Raw genomic sequence first — 20,271 nt, forward strand, 5'->3', positions numbered from 1 at the left:
AGCTGACATGTCTGGCAGTGGCTCCACCTCACAGTAATCTTAGTAATAATCAACCATAATCAGGAAATCCTTCCCTGCAAAAGGTCCATGCTCACGATTTACCATATGCGCTCTGGGATGTCATGTGACATCATTGATTCCTTTTGCTGTGCTCATTTCATTACAGGCTGAGCAGTTGGACACACAGTCCTTGATTGTCCCCTCATGTTCGGACAGAAAAGTGTTCCCTTTGCCTTGTCTATAGCATGTCTCCCCATCAATGCGGCTTAGCATTTCCGCCCTCAGTGCCCTTGGAATAAGAACACATTGTCCTCTGTACCCCGTTCTGGATGTTGATTTCATCACGAAAGGACCAACAATCTCTTCTACGGAGGAGAGCTGTCCTCTTTCACAGCAGGCCATCCTGAGAGAACAACTGACTTTAAGTCCTGTAAGTCTTCATCGACCTCATTGTCAAATCTGACGGAACCTGGGGTTTGTAACATTGAGTTGCTGTGGTCAGTGTGTGACTGCAGCCGGCTCTCTGTGTTGTTGCTCAGCTCAAAGTGTCGCTGATGGTGAAGGTAGGAAACAACATCTCCACTTCGCTGATCCTCAACACTGATGCCCCACAAGGGTGCGTTCTCAGCCCTCTCCTGTACTCCCTGTTCACCCACGACTGCATGGCCATGCACGCCTCCAACTCAATCATCAAGTTTGCAGACGACACAACTAATAGGCTTGATTACCAACAACGACGAGACGGCCTACAGGCAGGAGGTGAGGGCACTCAGTGTGGTGTCCGGAAAATAACCTCTCACTCAACCTCAACAAAACAAAGGAGATGATCGTGGACTTCAGGAAACAGCAGAGGGAGCAGCCCCCTATCTACATCGACGGGACCGTAGTGGAGAAGGTGGAGCGTTTTAAGTTCCTCGGCGTACACATCACGGACAAACTGAAATGGTCCACCCACACAGACAGTGTGGTGAAGAAGGCGCAGCAGCGCCTCTACAATCTCAGGAGGCTGGCGAAATTTGTCTTGTCACCTAAAACTCTCATAAACTTTTACAGATGCACAATCGAGAGCATCCTGTCGGGCTGTATCACCGCCTGGTACGGCAGCTGCACTGCCCACAACCGCAGGGCTCTCCAGAGGGTAGTGAGGTCTGCACAACGCATCACCGAGGGCAAACTACCTGCCCTCCAGGACACCTACAGCACCCGATGTCACAGGAAGGCCAAAAAGATCATCAAGGACAACATCCACCCGAGCCACTGCCTGTTCACCCCGCTATCATCCAGAAGGCGAGGTCAGTACAGGTGCATCAAAGCTGGAACCGAGAGACTGAAAAACAACTTCTATCTCAAGGCCATCAGACTGTTAAACAGCCATCACTAACTCAGAGAGGCTGCTGCCTCATACAGACTTGAAATCATTGGCCACTTTAATAAATGGATCACTGGTCACTTTATTAATGCAACTTTAATAACGTTTACATATCTTGCATTACTCATCTCATATGTATTGTCATGACACTGGCCCGTTCATTTAATTGCCTAGCAGAGACTCTTGTCTCCCTGACCATGTAGTATGGATGAGAGAGGGTCACAGTAGAACAAAGGAACTCTCCTGCAAATATCCATGTTTTGGAGAATGTGGAAACGGTCGGTGGAGAAACCAGCTACGACCCGGTCCATTTTGTTCCATGTTTGTGACCTCATGAAAGACAAGACAGCCACATTGCCCTAACTCTGTTTATACAGGTTCCTCAGTTATGAGGTTTGCATCTGAATGTGGGATAAAATGTCTAACGAAGTACAAGAATACTTTTGAAAAGATAATGTGATTTAGTCTTCTAAAATGAAAATCTTTGTTTTATGGTAACGTGTGCCCAGTCAGTAGCCACGCCCCAGTGAATAGACATTGGTTGGAAATGATGAACCAACCCCTTTTCCACTCACAAAAGCCCCGTGATGACAGGTCACCATCCTCACGTTTAAAAGGGCTAATTCTAATTCCAACTCTACAGACCAGGAAACATGAGAGCCTTCCCCAGACGTGAAATGGTATGAACTCTGAACTATTGAGCACCTAAAGAAGTACATACTAAACTAGCATATATCAGACTGCCTCTGAACATATGCGCAAACACTAACTGACGAGGAAGCATCTCCAGAGTGAGATGAACCTCTCAGACCGCGTGAACCTCTCACACGGCGACCCGGAAGATTCCACAAAGGACGATGCCGACATCGACTGGGCAAATCAGAGCCTCACATCACCAGCTCAACTCTCGAAGCCAGCTTCACGTAAATACAATGCATTGCTTTTCCGAATGAGCGATCGTTAGTGGCATATGTATTTATGTGAGAATAGCTTCCCAGGTCGGATAGAGACCCATGCTCCTTAGTCTTCCTTCCAAAACCCCTTTCTCTTCTCTCTGAATCTATCGTGTTCTAACCAAACTGTTTTTGTTTAGTCCACTAGGGACCGTATTTACTGTATAATGTTATTATGTATTGTATATTCTGTAATTGTTTAATTAGTTAGTAAATAAATTATTGAGCCAATTTGTGTATGGATGATTCATAAGTAAAGGCTGGGCTCGTGCAGATAACCAAGTATTTTACGACGTTCAGATGAGACTGATATTAGGTAAAGAATAATTCATGACTGATTGATTGCTATTGATATAAAAGATCTTCAGAACTATAAGAGAGTAGATTCGGGAGATAGCCGCTCTATATAAACTAACTCTTCTGTGGTGCCCCGGGTTATTAATGGTTTAATTGTTGCATGGTTTAATTCAATCACGCAATCAATTAAACGTTAGTTAAACGTTAGGGAATCGATTTGAAAATAGCATGTCATCTCATTTAACCATCGAGACACGACAGTATATAATGTATTCTATACCATCTATACTATCTATTGCATCTTAGCCTATGCCACTCTGACATTGCTCATCAGTATATTTATATATTCTTATTTCATTCCTTTACTTAGATTTGTGTGTATTAGGTAGTAGTTGTGGAATTGTTAGATTACATGTTAGATATTGTTTCACTGTTGGAACTAGAAGCACAAGCATTTCGCTACACTCGCAATAACATCAGCTAACCATGTGTATGTGACCTATAAAATTTGATTTGATTCAATAAAGAAATAAATGATGAAGTGCAACACTGGAGATGAGTTGCAGGCTCATGTCTATCAGAGCAGAGAGAGGGAGATCATAAAGCGAATCTCATTCTAGTTCTGTGAGAGATACTGGTGAGCTTCTCTCTCTCACCACAGCAATGGCCAGGTGTAGGTCTTTATAGGCTACAATGTTGGGCAAACAGGCTAAACCCAGGCCGGCCCAACACAAATTAATTCCTACTATATCAGGCACGTTTTCACGTTACATTTTTTAGGGGGCAGGAGAATTACAAAGTCCATTTGAATGAACTCGAATTGCTTCTATTCTAATTTTGACATTACAAACAGTGAAAATAATTTTGACATGACAGTGAAAACAATTGTGACAAACAGTGAAAATAATTTTGACATGACAAACAGTGAAAATAATTTTGACATGACAAACAGTGAAAATAATTTCGATATGACAAACAGTGAAAATAATTTTGATATGACAAACAGTGAAAATAATTTTGACATTACAAACAGTGAAAATAATTTTAATATGCCAAACAGTGAAAATAATTTTGATATGACAAATATTGAAAATAATTTTGATATTACAGTGAAAATAATTTTGATATGACAGTGAAAATAATTTTGATATGACAGTGAAAATAATTTTGATATGACAAACAGTGAAAATAATTGTTCACGCCAGAAGAGGTACAGGACCCTGGGTTCCGGAACGAAACAGTCCAACACAGAGGAGCCGGATGCTGTTCCGGCAGGTTCCGGCTCAAATTCAGCCCTGCTTTATGTCATGACTTGGCTTTTACAGATATGCCAAAGAAGAGAATTACTTAGATACAAGACTTGGGAGAGATAGTGGTGCTGAGGCCCAGAGAATGTTGTGTGATGTCAAGAGTCATTTGGACGGGTGGTTTCAGAATGTTTTGGACACCAGTAACTTTCCCAGTAAACTTTCCTTGTTACTTTAGTATTGAACAACACCCCCTATTGTGTACGTACACCATAAACTTGTATAACATATGTACATTCATTATGAGGATACTCCCGCATTCCTAAGTGAATAAAATGTGTCCGACCTGCTGGATCAAAATTTGACCGACCATGCCTGCTGGATCAAAATTTGACCGACCTGCTGGATCCAAGTGAGTAATAACACCTGGGCAGAGTGAAGTCAGGAAAAAACACTTTATTTTTTAGAAGGACCTGGGACAGCGAGACTAATTAAAGAAATCCCCTGTGAAAGTTTCTCACACTCCAACTCTCTAGGCACAACCTTGATACCGTACGTATTCCAGTTAACTTTCCTAGTTTCTCCAACTCATACACTTCACCTCTCCCTTAAAACAGAATTATATATACCATACTATATGTCCTCTCACTGTCAACTGCATTTATTTTCAGCAAACTTAACATGTGTAAATATTTGTATGAACATAAAATTCAACAACTGAGACATAAACTGAACAAGTTCCATGTGACTAACAGAAATGGAATAATGTTTCCCTGAACAAAGGGGGGGTCAAAATCAAAAGTAACAGTCAGTATCTGGTGTGGCCACCAGCTGCATTAAGTACTGCAGTGCATCTCCTCCTCATGGACTGCACCAGATATGCCAGTTCTTGCTGTGAGATGTTACCCCACTCTTCCACCAAGGCATCTGCAAGTTCCCAGACATTTCTGGGGGGAATGGCCCTAGCCCTCACCCTCCGATCCAACAGGTCCCAGACGTGCTCAATGGGATTGAGATCCAGGCTCTTTGCTGGCCATGGCAGAACACTGACATTCCTATCTTGCAGGAAATCACACACAGAACGAGCAGTATAGCTGGTGGCATTGTCATGCTGGAGGGTCATGTCAGGATGAGCCTGCAGGAAGGGTACCACATGAGGGAGGAGGATGTCTTCCCTGTAACGCACAGCGTTGAGATTGCCTGCAATGACAACAAGCTCAGTCCGATGATGCTGTGACACACCGCCCCAGACCATGACGGACCCTCCACCTCCAAATCGATCCCGCTCCAGAGTACAGGCCTCGGTGTAATGCTCATTCCTTCGACGATAAACGTGAATCCGAACATCACCCCTGGTGAGACAAAACCGTGACTCGTCAGTGAAGAGCACTTTTTGCCAGTCCTGTCTGGTCCAGTGACGGTGGGTTTGTGCCCATAGGCGATGTTGTTGCCGGTGATGTCTGGTGAGGACCTGCCTTACTACAGGCCTACAAGCCCTCAGTCCAGCCTCTATCAGCCTATTGTGGACAGTCTGAGCACTGATGGAGGGATTGTGTGTTCCTGGTGTAACTCGGGCAGTTGTTGTTGCCATCCTGTACCTGTCCCGCAGGTGTGATGTTCAGATGTACCGATCCTGTGCAGGTGGTGTTACACATGGTGTTTAATTAATTGTTTATGGTTCATTGTACAAGCATGGGAAACAGTGTTTAAACCCTTTACAATGAAGATCTGTGAAGTTATTTGGATTTTTACGAATTATCTTTGAAAGACAGGGTCCTGAAAAAGGGACGTTTCTTTTTTTGCTGAGTTTATTTGTATTTATTATGGATCCCCATTACTCTTCCTGGGGTCCAGCAAAATGAAGGCAGTTTATACAATTTTAAAAACATTACAATACATTCCCAGATTTCACAGCACACAGGCCCCTACTCCACCACTACCACATATCTACAGTACTAAATCTATGTGTATTTATAGTGTGTATGTTACCGTGTGTGTATAGTGCGTATGTTATGTGTGTGTGTGTGTGTGTGTGTGTGTGTGTGTGTGTGTGTGTGTGTGTGTGTGTGTGTGTGTGTGTGTGTGTGTGTATAGTGCGTATGTTATCGTGTGTGTGTGTGTGCATGTGTCTGTGCCAATGTTTGTGTTGCTTCACAGTCCCCGCTGTTCCATAAGGTGTATTTTTACCTACTTTTTAAATCTGATTCTCCTGCTGCATCAGTTACCTGATGTGGAATAGAGTTCCATGTCGTCATGGCTCTATGTAGTACTGTGCTCCTCCCATAGTCTGTTCTGGACTTGGGGACTGTGAAGAGACCTCTGGTGGCATGTCTTGTGGGGTATGGATGGGTGTCTGAGCTGTGTGCCAGTAGTTTAAACAGACCTCTGGTGGCATGTCTTGTGGGGTATGGATGGGTCTCTGAGCTGTGTGCCAGTAGTTTAAACAGACCTCTGGTGGCATGTCTTGTGGGGTATGTATGGGTGTCTGAGCTGTGTGCCAGTAGTTTAAACAGACACCTTGGTGCATTCAACATGTCAATACCTCTCATAAATACAAATAGTGATGAAGTCAATCTCTCCTTCACTTTGAGCCAGGAGAGACTGACATGTATATTATTAATATTAGCTCTCTGTGTCCATCCAAGGGCCAGCCGTGCTGCCCTGTTCTGAGCCAGTCGTGCTGCCCTGTTCTGAGACAAATGCAATTTTCCTAAGTCCTATTTTGTGGCACCTGACCACATGGCTGAACAGTAGTCCAGGTGCGACAAAACTAGGGCCTGTAGGACCTGCCTTGTTGATAGTGTTGTTAAGAAGGTAGAAACTAGGGCCTGTAGGACCTGCCTTGTTGATAGTGCTGTTAAGAAGGTAGAAACTAGGGCCTGTAGGACCTGCCTTGTTGATAGTGCTGTTAAGAAGGTAGAAACTAGGGCCTGTAGGACCTGCCTTGTTGATAGTGCTGTTAAGAAGGTAGAAACTAGGGCCTGTAGGACCTGCCTTGTTGATAGTGCTGTTAAGAAGGTAGAAACTAGGGCCTGTAGGACCTGCCTTGTTGATAGTGCTGTTAAGAAGGTAGAAACTAGGGCCTGTAGGACCTGCCTTGTTGATAGTGCTGTTAAGAAGGTAGAAACTAGGGCCTGTAGGACCTGCCTTGTTGATAGTGTTGTTAAGAAGGTAGAAACTAGGGCCTGTAGGACCTGCCTTGTTGATAAGAAGGTAGAAACTAGGGCCTGTAGGACCTGTCTTGTTGATAGTGTTGTTTAGAAGGTAGAAACTAGGGCCTGTAGGACCTGTCTTGTTGATAGTGCTGTTAAGAAGGTAGAAACTAGGGCCTGTAGGACCTGTCTTGTTGATAGTGTTGTTAAGAAGGTAGAAACTAGGGCCTGTAGGACCTGTCTTGTTGATAGTGTTGTTAACCTCTATGGGCTAGGTGGGACGCTAGCGTGCCACCCGTGGTGCACTCCATCAACAGCAGGTGCATTTCAAGAGCGGCAAATTTGAATCCAAATAAATGTCAAAATTCAAATTTTTCAAAAATACAACTATTTTACACCCTTTGAAAGATAAACATCTCCTTAATCTAACCACGTTTTACGATTTCAAAAAGGTTTTACGGCGAAAGCATAAATTTAGAGTATGTTAGGACAGTACATTTACAAGAGTTGTGTGTAATGTTTTGTCAAGTCAAAGACAGGGTAACCAAAACCATAAAACCAGCTAAAATGATGCACTAACCTTTTACAATCTCCATCAGATGACACTCCTAGGACATTATGTTAGACAATGCATGCATTTTTAGTTCTATCAAGTTCATATTTATATCCAAAAACAGCATTTTACTATGGCATTGATGTTGAGGAAATCGTTTCCCTCCAATAACCCGGCAGTCAAGTCAGCGTCACAAATTAAATAATTAAAATTAGAAAACATTGGTAAAATATTATATTGTCATTTAAAGAATTATAGATTTACATCTCTTGAACGCAATCAACTTGCCAGATTTAAAAATAACCTTACTGGGAAATCACACTTTGCAATAATCTGAGCACTGCGCCCAGAAAAATACGCGTTGCGATACAGACTAGACGTCATGTTGGGAAGATCTAAAATCGAAAATACTATGTAAATAATCCATTACCTTTGATTCTCTTCATCAGATGTCACTTCCAGGTATCACAGGTCCATAACGAATGTAGTTTTGTTCAAAAAAGCTCATCATTTATGTCCAAAAATCTCCGTCTTGTTAGCACATGATCTAAGCCAGCCGGACTTCTCGTCATGAACGAGGGGAAAAAATATATTTACGTTCGTTCAAACATGTCAAACGTTGTATAGCATAAATCATTAGGGCCTTTTTTAACCAGAACATGAATAATATTCAAGGTGGACGAATGCATACTCTTTTATAACGTATTGGAACGAGGGTACCCAACATGAACTCGCGCCAGGTGTCTAATGGGACATCATCGTTCCATGGCTCTTGTTCGGTCAGATCTCCCTCCAGAAGACTCAAAACACTTTGTAAAGGCTGGTGACATCTAGTGGAAGCAATAGGAAGTGCCAAAATATTCCTCAGCCCCTGTGTTTTTCAATGGGATAGGTTTAAAGTCAATACAACACATCAGGTATCCACTTCCTGTCAGAAAATGTCTCAGGGTTTTGCCTGCCAAATGAGTTCTGTTATACTCACAGACACCATTCAAACAGTTTTAGAAACTTTAGAGTGTTTTCTATCCATATATAATAAGTATATGCATATTCTAGTTACTGGGTAGGATTAGTAACCAGATTAAATCGGGTACATTTTTTTTATCCAGACGTGCAAATGCTGCCCCCTAGCCCTAACAGGTTTTAAGAAGGTAGAGACTAGGGCCTGTAGGACCTGTCTTGTTGATAGTGTTGTTTAGAAGGTAGAAACTAGGGTCTGTAGGATCTGTCTTGTTGATAGTGTTGTTAAGAAGGTAGAAACTAGGGCCTGTAGGACCTGCCTTGTTGATAGTGTTGTTAAGAAGGTAGAAACTAGGGCCTGTAGGACCTGCCTTGTTGATAGTGTTGTTAAGAAGGTAGAAACTAGGGTCTGTAGGATCTGCCTTGTTGATAGTGCTGTTAAGAAGGTAGAAACTAGGGTCTGTAGGACCTGCCTTGTTGATAGTGTTGTTAAGAAGGTAGAGCAGTGCTTTATTATGGACAGACTTCTCCCCATCTTAGCTACTGTTGTATCAATATGTTTTGACCATGACAGTTCACAATCCAGGGTTACTCCAAGCAGTTTAGTAATCTAAATGTGCTTTATTTCCACATTATTTATTACAAAATGTAGTTGAGGTTTAGGGTTTAGTGAGTGTTTTGTTCCAAATACAAAGCTTTTAGTTTTAGAAATATTTAGGACTAACGTATTCCTTGCCACCCACTCTGAAACTAACTGCAGCTCTTTGTTAAGTGTTGCCGTCATTTCAGTCGCTGTAGTAGCTGACATGTATAGTGTTGAGTCATCCGTATCCATGGACACTCTGGCTGTACTCATTTACATTTACATTTACATAATTTAGCAGACGCACTTATCCAGAGCGACTTACAAATTGGTGCATTCACCAAAAGTCATTGCTGTGGTGAGAGAGAGAAGCGCACCACTATCTCTCACAGAACTAGAATGAGATTCACTTTATGATCTCCCTCTCTCTGCTCTGATAGACATGAGCCTGCACCTCATCTCCAGCGTTGCACTTCATTTATGTCCTTATTGTCGGGTGCTGGAGGAGCTGCAGCACCCATGATGAATAAAAATACATTTGCCAAAGTTCTAGAATTACTGCCGTCTGTTCAGAAAGAAATGAAATAATTCCAGAAACTACACCAGGAGTAGGCCTATAATTTAACCACAGAGGATCAATAGTTTATTTGTAAAAAAATAGCCTATCTGTGTATTGTGTGTAGCTCAATCACAAGGCATGCCTACAATCGGGAACGCACAGCAAATCTGTTAGTGAACAGCATGCAGCCAAAACAGGCCTTTAGCAATATTTCAAATACTATCACTGGAAAACACAGGTTGGAAAGCAAATGTATCCTGCCAATTGTGCGCCGCCCTATGGGACTCCCAATCACAGACGGATGTGATACAGCCTGGATTCAAAACAGGTACTGTAGTGACGGCTCTTGCACTGAGATGCAGTGCCTTAGACTGCTGCGCCACTCGGCACTGCCAAGGTGGAAAGAAGGTCCAGGAAAATAGATATCATTGTGGAAGCGGCTGAAAGATTTATTGGCGAAGGACTTGCATGGAGTATTGTCACAGGCTGTACCACTCTCTCAGGCCCTAGAGCCTGAGAAGGGAGATATAGAGATTTGAAGGAAGGAATAAGTGGGAGTTTTGATTATGTCAATGTACTATTTTTATTTGGCTGGATTAATTAAGTTAGTTTTCCCTATCACTGTTGATTTTCTTTTTACCTTGTTTTTTTCAACCTGTCCAGTTGGTGGCGGCAATACACTTTTTGGGGTTGTAGTCCGCCATAAAACCCACAGAAGAACAGAACAGATAGAAGAACAGATAGAACAATGAGACAGATTTCACCAGGATGTAAAAACGTGAAGCATCCGCTTGGCGTTTCCACTCACTGCCAAATATGGAAGTGAGAGGAAGCCCACTGGTCGGTATTGGGAGAAGATGGAACGAAATGGATTTTTTTTTTTGTTTAATATTTTATTTTTGCATTTTCCAATTAAGAACATTCAAAACAAAAGTGAAAATATGTTAGACAACAAAGGACAAAGTGACGGTAACAGACGAGCGTAATAAAAAATAAAAATTATATATACGGGCATACATAATACATAAAAAATATACATGATACATAAATCATAATAAAATAAATATTAATAATAATAATGAGACATTGATTCATATGGTCACCTGCTGTAAGCTACATATTATACATTACGTGTGAAACATTATATAAGAATTATATAGAGATTCAATCAATGTGGTGTGCGGGGAGATTCTCCATATAGTCAATAAAAGGTTGCCAAATTCTGTAAAATGTCTTTAACTTATTCCTCAAGCAGTAAGTGATTTTCTCCAGTGGGATACAACTATTAACTTCCGATAGCCACATTGCCACTGGTAGGGGGGAATCCGATTTCCATTTCAAGGCAATACATTTCTTGGCAATCGCTAGCAATATTTCTGTTAGCTTTATAGTATGACTTTGCCTAAGATTGGTGTTAGTATAGTTACCCAGTAGGCAGACCTCGGGGTCTAAAGGGAATGCAACCCCGTGGATTGAGGATATGGTATCGCATACCCCCTGCCAGAAACCATGTAGTTTTGAACACTGCCAAGTGGAATGGAGGAATGTTCCTTCATCTGAGCCACATCTAAAACATAGGGAGGAGATATCAGGATTGAACTTGTGCAGTCTAGATGGGGTGATATAGAGCTGATGGAGGAAATTAAACTGGATCAATCTGTATCTGGAGTTCAATGTGGATGTAACACCATCCCTGCATAGGTCACTCCATAGGCCCTCATCAAGATCAATACCCAGATCTTTTTCCCATCTAAGAACGAAATGGATTTTGGCCGAAATTCTAGACATTTTCTTATCGATTAAACATTTGATTTCAATACAGTTTTCTATTCCCAAAAACTAAAATATGTTATGAACAGAGTGGACTAACTTTTGTAGAAGGAGTGCAAAAGCAAATTGAGTTATTGCACACGCGCACTTCACAGACTAGGCGTTTCCTAACGAAAATATGCAGACGAGGCCCTGCCCACTAGGACTCATTTCCTGTTGGAAACGAGAGGTGGTGGTCTATCTGGCTTTAGTTAGAGAATCTTTGGAAGAAGAAGAACAGGCGGAAGATTGTACGTCATCAACACGCGTCTCGCGAGCGGGAGTTTGGGAAGCGGAAGAAGTTTTGTAAACAGTCTTTACGTGAGTGAATAGCTACTTTAACGTTACTAGCATTAATTACTTTTCTCGGTTTAAATACATTTTAGATTGCTTTTGATATAATCTTTTTTTACATTAATGTTGCCCAGTTTGCTTCGGTAGCTAGCTTGCTGGCTTTGCTGTGTCTATCACTAGCTAGCTAGCTAACAGCCAGAACGCTAATAGCTAACGGTAGTTGAAAGATGAAGGGCTACACTTTGTGTTGTTGATATTGTTCCTCCTCCTCCAGTCAGAGCCGTGATGTCTCAGAGGAAGAGAGCATCCAACACACAGAGCTCCCAGAACAAAGGAGTACGGGTAATTAACCCCTACTACATCTCTATACCTCCATCACCTCTCTATAACTCCATCATCCCCTCTCTCCAGCACACCTACTACATCTCTATACCTCCATCACCCCTCTCTCTCCAGCACACCTACTACATCTCTATACCTCCATCATCCCCCTCTCTCCAGCACACCTACTACATCTCTATACCTCCATCATCCCCCCCTCTCCAGCACACCTACTACATCTCTATACCTCCATCATCCCCCCTCTCTCCAGCACACCTATTACTTCTCTCTATACCTCCATCATCCCCCCTCTCCAGCACACCTATTACTTCTCTCTATACCTCCATCATCCCCCCTCTCTCCAGCACACCTACTACTTCTCTCTATACCTCCATCATCCCCCCTCTCTCCAGCACACCTACTACATCTCTATACCTCCATCATCCCCCTCTCCAGCACACCTACTACATCTCTCTATACCTCCATCATACCCCCTCTCTCCAGCACACCTACTACATCTCTATACCTCCATCATCCCCCTCTCCAGCATCTATAAAAAAAAAAATCCATGCCTTTCTGATGATGATGCTGGTGTCTTTTGTCTCTGTTAGTCCCAGCGTTGGGAGGCAGTGCTAGGTGATGATGAGGATGACCCGTCCTTCACCCAGCCCAGTACGTCACAGGTACAGAAGGGTCTGGACAGACTGACACCTGCTCAGGTCGACCTGAAGGTAATACACACACATATATACACACACACACTCTCTCTCATATCTATCTCTCTCTCATATCTATCTCTCTCTTTCCCTAGACAGCTGAGGTTGTCCAGTTCATCTTCGTTAAGGACCAGAAAAAGTTCCCCATCCGCAGAGCAGGTAGGAGCTGATGAATCACTACAGCTACCTTCATGGTCCCATATATATATATCTCTCTCTCTCTCTCTCTCTCTCTCTCTCTCTCTCTCTCTCTCTCTCTCTCTCTCTCTCTCTCTCTCTCTCTCTCTCTCTGTTTAGGAAAAACATTCCCTCAACTCTCTCTTTACGTGACAGATGTATGCATCGCATGCATGTCACCAATAGGGCCTGACCTATAGCATATCATGTCATTTACAAAATAGCTTCCAATACCCTACTCAACAAGCTGGATGCAGTCTATCACAGTGCCATCCGTTTTGTCACCAAAGCCCCATATACTACCCACCACTGCGACCTGTACGCTCTCGTTGGCTGGCCTTCGCTTCATAATCGTCGCCAAACACGTTGGCTCCAGGTCATCTACAAGACTCTGCTAGGTAAAGTCCCCCCTTATCTCCGCTCACTGGTCACCATAGCAGCACCCACCTGTAGCACGCGCTCCAGCAGGTATATCTCTCTGGTCACCCCTAAAGCCAACTCCTCCTTTGGTCGTCTCTCCTTCCAGTTCTCTGCTGCCAATGACTGGAACGAACTACAAAAATCTCTGAATCTGGAAACACTTATCTCCCTCACTAGCTTTAAGCACCAGCTGTCAGAGCAGCTCACAGATCACTGCACCTGTACATAGCCCATCTATAATTTAGCCCAAACTACTACCTCTTCCCCTACTGTATTTATTTATTTTATTTATTTTGCTCCTTTGCACCATATTATTTATATTTTATCTTTGAACTTTCTTCAAACTACAAATCTACCATTCCAGTGTTTTTCTTGCTATACTTTATTTACTTTGCCACCATGGCATTTTTTTTTGCCTTTACCTCCCTTATCTCACATCATTTGCTCACATTGTATATAGTCTTATTTTTTTATTTTTTTATTCTACTGCATCATTGATTGTATGTTGTTTTACTCCATGTGTAACTCTGTGTTTTTGTATGTTGTCGAACTGCTTTGCTTTATCTTGGCCAGGTCGCAATTGTAAATGAGAACTTGTTCTCAACTTGCCTACCTGGTTAAATAAAGGTGAAATAAATAAATAAAATAAAAAAATATAGCATACCGTAACGCGTGACAGCAAAATGTATGCAGAGGACGTGACAAACTCCAAACGGGGGAATGTTAGCTTGCTCAGGAGGGGGAGGTAGGATGTGTAGAAGAAATGTGACTAAATGTGACTAGTTGAAATGTGACTAAATGTGACTAGTTGAAATGTGACTAAATGTGACTAGTTGAAATGTGACTAAATGTGACTACATTTACATTTTTTTACATTTACGTCATTTAGCAGACGCTCTTATCCAGAGCGACTTACAAATTGGTGCATTCACCTTATGATATCCAGTGGAACAACCACTTTACAATAGTGCATCTATATCTTTTAGGGGGGGTTAGAAGGATTACTTTATCCTATCCTAGGTATTCCTTAAAGAGGTGGGGTTTCAGGTGTCTCCGGAAGGTGGTGATTGACTCCGCTGTCCTGGCGTCGTGAGGGAGCTTGTTCCACCATTGGGGTGCCAGAGCAGCGAACAGTTTTGACTGGGCTGAGCGGGAACTGTGCTTCCGCAGAGGTAGGGGGGCCAGCAGGCCAGTGGTGGATGAACGCAGTGCCCTCGTTTGGGTGTAGGGACTGATCAGAGCCTGAAGGTACGGAGGTGCCGTTCCCCTCACAGCTCCGTAGGCAAGCACCATGGTCTTGTAGCAGATGCGAGCTTCAACTGGAAGCCAGTGGAGAGAGCGGAGGAGCGGGGTGACGTGAGAGAACTTGGGAAGGTTGAACACCAGACGGGCTGCGGCGTTCTGGATGAGTTGTAGGGGTTTAATGGCACAGGCAGGGAGCCCCGCCAACAGCGAGTTGCAGTAATCCAGACGGGAGATGACAAGTGCCTGGATTAGGACCTGCGCCGCTTCCTGTGTAAGGCAGGGTCGTACTCTGCGAATGTTGTAGAGCATGAACCTACAGGATCGGGTCACCGCCTTGATGTTAGCGGAGAACGACAGGGTGTTGTCCAGGGTCACGCCGAGACTCTTAGCACTCTGGGAGGAGGATACAATGGAGTTGTCCACCGTGATTGCGAGATCATGGAAAGGGCAGTTCTTCCCCGGGAGGAAGAGCAGCTCCGTCTTGCCGAGGTTCAGCTTGAGGTGGTGATCCGTCATCCACACTGATATGTCTGCCAGACATGCAGAGATGCGATTCGCCACCTGGTTATCAGAAGGGGGAAAGGAGAAGATTAATTGTGTGTCGTCTGTGTCGCAATGATAGGAGAGACCATGTGAGGATATGACAGAGCCAAGTGACTTGGTGTATAGCGAGAATAGGAGAGGGCCTAGAACTGAGCCCTGGGGGACACCAGTGGTGAGAGCACGTGGTGCGGAGACGGATTCTCGCCACGCCACCTGGTAGGAGCGACCTGTCAGGTAGGACGCAATCCAAGAGTGAGCCGCGCCGGAGATGCCCAACTCGGAGAGGGTGGAGAGGAGGATCTGATGGTTCACAGTATCAAAGGCAGCAGATAGGTCTAGAAGGATGAGAGCAGAGGAGAGGGAGTTAGCTTTAGCAGTGCAGAGAGCCTCCGTGACATAGAGAAGAGCAGTCTCAGTTGAATGACCAGCCTTGAAACCTGACTGATTTGGATCAAGAAGGTAATTCTGAGAGAGATAGCAGGAGAGCTGGCCAAGGACGGCACGTTCAAGAGTTTTGGAGAGAAAAGAAAGAAGGGATACTGGTCTGTAGTTGTTGACATCGGAGGGATCGAGTGTAGGTTTTTTCAGAAGGGGTGCAACTCTCGCTCTCTTGAAGACGGAAGGGACATAGCCAGCGGTCAAGGATGAGTTGATGAGCGAGGTGAGGTAAGGGAGAAGGTCTCCGGAAATGGCCTGTGAGAAGAGAGGAGGGGATAGGGTCAAGCGGGCAGGTTGTTGGGCGGCCGGCCGTCACAAGACGCGAGATTTCATCTGGAGAGAGAGGGGAGAAAGAGGTCAAAGCATAGGGTAGGGCAATGTGAGCAGGACCAGCGGTGTCGTTTGACTTAACAAACGAGGATCGGATGTCATCAACCTTCTTTTCAAAATGGTTGACAAAGTCATCCACAGAGAGGGAGGAGGGGGGGGAGAAGGATTCAGGAGGGAGGAGAAGGTGGCAAAGAGCTTCCTAGGGTTAGAGGCAGATGCTTGGAATTTAGAGTGGTAGAAAGTGGCTTTAGCAGCAGAAACAGAGGAAGAAAATGTGGAGAGGAGGGAGTGAAAAGATGCCAGGTCCGCAGGGAGCCCTGTTCTGTGAGCTCGCAATGATTCGTCAAGCCACAGAGCAGTAGGGGAGGACCGAGCTGGCCGGGAGGATAGGGGACATAGAGAGTCAAAGGATGCAGAAAGGGAGGAGGGGAGGGTTGAGGAGGCAGAATCAGGAGATTGGTTGGAGAAGGATTGAGCAGAGGGAAGAGATGATAGGATGGAAGAAGAGAGAGTAGCAGGAGAGAGAGAGCGAAGGTTGCGACGGCGCAATACCATCCGAGTAGGGGCAGAGTGAGTAGTGTTGGAGGAGAGCGAGAGGGAAAAGGATACAAGGTAGTGGTCGGAGACTTGGAGGGGAGTTGCAATGAGATTAGTGGAAGAACAGCATCTAGTGAAGATGAGGTCAAGCGTATTGCCTGCCTTGTGAGTAGGGGGGGACGGTGAGAGGGTGAGGTCAAAAGAGGAGAGGAGTGGAAAGGAGGAGGCAGAGAGAAATGAGTCAAAGGTAGACGTAGGGAGGTTAGTCACCCAGAACTGTGAGGGGTGAGCCTTCCTCAGGAAAGGAACTTATCAAGGCGTCAAGCTCATTGATGAACTCTCCAAGGGAACCTGGAGGGCGATAAATGATAAGGATGTTAAGCTTGAATGGGCTAGTGATTGTGACAGCATGGAATTCAAATGAGGAGATAGACAGATGGGTCAGGGGAGAAAGAGAGAATGTCCACTTGGGAGAGATGAGGATCCCAGTGCCACCACCCCGCTGACCAGATGCTCTCGGGGTATGCGAGAACATGTGGTCAGACGAGGAGAGAGCAGTAGGAGTAGCAGTGTTTTCTGTGGTAATCCATGTTTCCGTCAGCTCCAAGAAGTCGAGGGACTGGAGGGTAGCATAGGCTGAGATGAACTCTGCCTTGTTGGCCGCAGACCGGCAGTTCCAGAGGCTGGCGGAGACCTGGAACTCCACGTGGGTCGTGCGCGCTGGGACCACCAGGTTAGAGTGGCAGCGGCCATGCGGTGTGAAGTTTAAATGTGACGACTTGAAATGTGACTAGTTGAAATGTGACTAAATGTGACTAGTTGAAATGTGACTAGTTGAAATGTGACTAAATGTTTAAATAATAAAATACTGGAGATGAAGAAAAAGGTCAGGAGCAAGCTCTGGGTCCATGTTACTGTACCAAGGCTCTGGGTCCATGTTGCTGTACCAAGGCTCTGGGTCCATGTTACTGTACCAAGGCTCTGGGTCCATGTTGCTGTACCAAGGCTCTGGGACCATGTTACTGTACCAAGGCTCTGGGTCCATGTTACTGTACCAAGGCTCTGGGTCCATGTTACTGTACCAAGGCTCTGGGTCCATGTTACTGTACCAAGGCTCTGGGTCCATGTTACTGTACCAAGGCTCTGGGTCCATGTTACTGTACCAAGGCTCTGGGTCCATGTTGCTGTACCAAGGCTCTGGGTCCATGTTGCTGTACCAAGGCTCTGGGTCCATGTTACTGTACCAAGGCTCTGGGTCCATGTTGTGTGTGTCAAACAGGTGCTGTTAGATTACAATATCATTTATCTGACCGTTTTGAACAATATAAACACCACTAAATAAATGAAGTACCAGAGAGTCTAAAAAATTTTTGTATACCTTTATTACAGCAAAGTCTGTTCTTAGTCTCATTTGTTTGTGAATGCAATTTCCAAAATGGAACGTTTTAGGCCTATTTATTGTTTGTGCTAATTATTCAATGGTCACTTTCTTTTAAAACTAAAATGTTTTATTGAATTTCACATCATGAATGACTCGTGTGCTGTGTGATGACATGAACTAATGAATGATTGATTGAGACAGTAGCCTATAGAAGTATTGAAATACAGGGCTATGTAAGTTATGATATCAAGACTAAACAGCATGTGTTCTAAGGTCTACAGATCCATGGAGGTTAAACAAGGCTGTTAAACTAAGTCTACTAATGATAATGACATGGTGGTTCTGTACTAAGTCTACTAATGATAATGACATGGTGGTTCTACATTAAGTCTACTAATGATAATGACATGGTGGTTCTATATTAAGTCTACTAATGATAATGACATGGTGGTTCTATACTAAGTCTACTAATGATAATGACATGGTGGTTCTACACTAAGTCTACTAATGATAATGACATGGTGGTTCTACATTAAGTCTACTAATGATAATGACATGGTGGTTCTATACTAAGTCTACTAATGATAATGACATGGTGGTTCTACACTAAGTCTACTAATGATAATGACATGGTGGTTCTATACTAAGTCTACTAATGATAATGACATGGTGGTTCTGTACTAAGTCTACTAATGATAATGACATGGTGGGTCTATACTAAGTCTACTAATGATAATGACATGGTGGTTCTGTACTAAGTCTACTAATGATAATGACATGGAGGTTAAACAAGGCTGTTAAACTAAGTCTACTAATGATAATGACATGGTGGTTCTATACTAAGTCTACTAATGATAATGACATGGTGGTTCTGTACTAAGTCTACTAATGATAATGACATGGTCGGTCTATACTAAGTCTACTAATGATAATGACATTGTGGGTCTATACTAAGTCTACTAATGATAATGACATGGTGGTTCTATACTAAGTCTACTAATGATAATGACATGGTGGTTCTATACTAAGTCTACTAATGATAATGACATGGTGGTTCTACACTAAGTCTACTAATGATAATGACATGGTGGTTCTACACTAAGTCTACTAATGATAATGACATGGTGGTTCTACACTAAGTCTACTAATGATAATGACATGGTGGTTCTACACTAAGTCTACTAATGATAATGACATGGTGGTTCTATACTAAGTCTACTAATGATAATGACATGGTGGTTCTATACTAAGTCTACTAATGATAATGACATGGTGGTTCTATACCTAGTCTACTAATGATAATGACATGGTGGTTCTATACTAAGTCTACTAATGATAATGACATGGTGGTTCTATACTAAGTCTACTAATGATAATGACATGGTGGTTCTGTACTAAGTCTACTAATGATAATGACATGGTGGTTCTATACTAAGTCTACTAATGATAATGACATGGTGGTGCTATACTAAGTCTACTAATGATAATGACATGGTGGTTCTATACTAAGTCTACTAATGATAATGACATGGTGGTTCTGTACTAAGTCTACTAATGAAAATGACATGGTGGTGCTATACTAAGTCTACTAATGATAATGACATGGTGGTTCTGTACTAAGTCTACTAATGATAATGACATGGTGGTTCTGTACTAAGTCTACTAATGATAATGACATGGTGGTTCTATACTAAGTCTAATGATAATGACATGGTGGTTCTATACTAAGTCTACTAATGATAATGACATGGTGGTTCTGTACTAAGTCTACTAATGATAATGACATGGTGGTTCTGTACTAAGTCTACTAATGATAATGACATGGTGGTGCTATACTAAGTCTACTAATGATAATGACATGGTGGTTCTGTACTAAGTCTACTAATGATAATGACATGGTGGTTCTGTACTAAGTCTACTAATGATAATGACATGGTGGTTCTATACTAAGTCTACTAATGATAATGACATGGTGGTGCTATACTAAGTCTACTAATGATAATGACATGGTGGTTCTATACTAAGTCTACTAATGATAATGACATGGAGGTTATACAAGGCTGCTATACTAAGTCTACTAATGGTAATGATATGGTGGTGTTATACTAAGTCTACTAATGATAATGACATGGTGGTTCTGTACTAAGTCTACTAATGATAATGACATGGTGGTTCTGTACTAAGTCTACTAATGATAATGACATGGTGGTTCTATACTAAGTCTACTAATGATAATGACATGGTGGTTCTAGTCTAAGCCTACTAATGATAATGACATTACTGATTTATAATGATAATCATAATAATAATAACAATAAGAAGGTGATCAAGGAAGATGTTATTATAAATATATTTTTTCCATTTGTAACAGTGTAGACAACACGAAA

At 43.0% G+C, this 20,271-nt stretch overlaps 1 protein-coding gene across 1 annotated transcript in view; it reads left to right on the plus strand.

Moving 5' to 3' along the window:
* Positions 1-11,649: 11,649 nt before the first annotated feature.
* Positions 11,650-20,271, plus strand: part of ndnl2 (necdin-like 2) — a 35,312-nt gene continuing 26,690 nt past the window's right edge. Inside the window, exons 1-4 of the mRNA XM_045692807.1 lie at positions 11,650-11,803; positions 12,051-12,118; positions 12,709-12,828; positions 12,909-12,972. Of these exons, the coding sequence (XP_045548763.1) occupies positions 12,062-12,118; positions 12,709-12,828; positions 12,909-12,972 (241 nt within the window). The 5' untranslated portion in view covers positions 11,650-11,803; positions 12,051-12,061. The remainder of the gene's footprint in view (positions 11,804-12,050; positions 12,119-12,708; positions 12,829-12,908; positions 12,973-20,271) is intronic.

Source organism: Salmo salar, chromosome ssa13 (assembly GCF_905237065.1).
Source record: "Salmo salar chromosome ssa13, Ssal_v3.1, whole genome shotgun sequence".
NCBI lineage: Eukaryota > Metazoa > Chordata > Actinopteri > Salmoniformes > Salmonidae > Salmo > Salmo salar.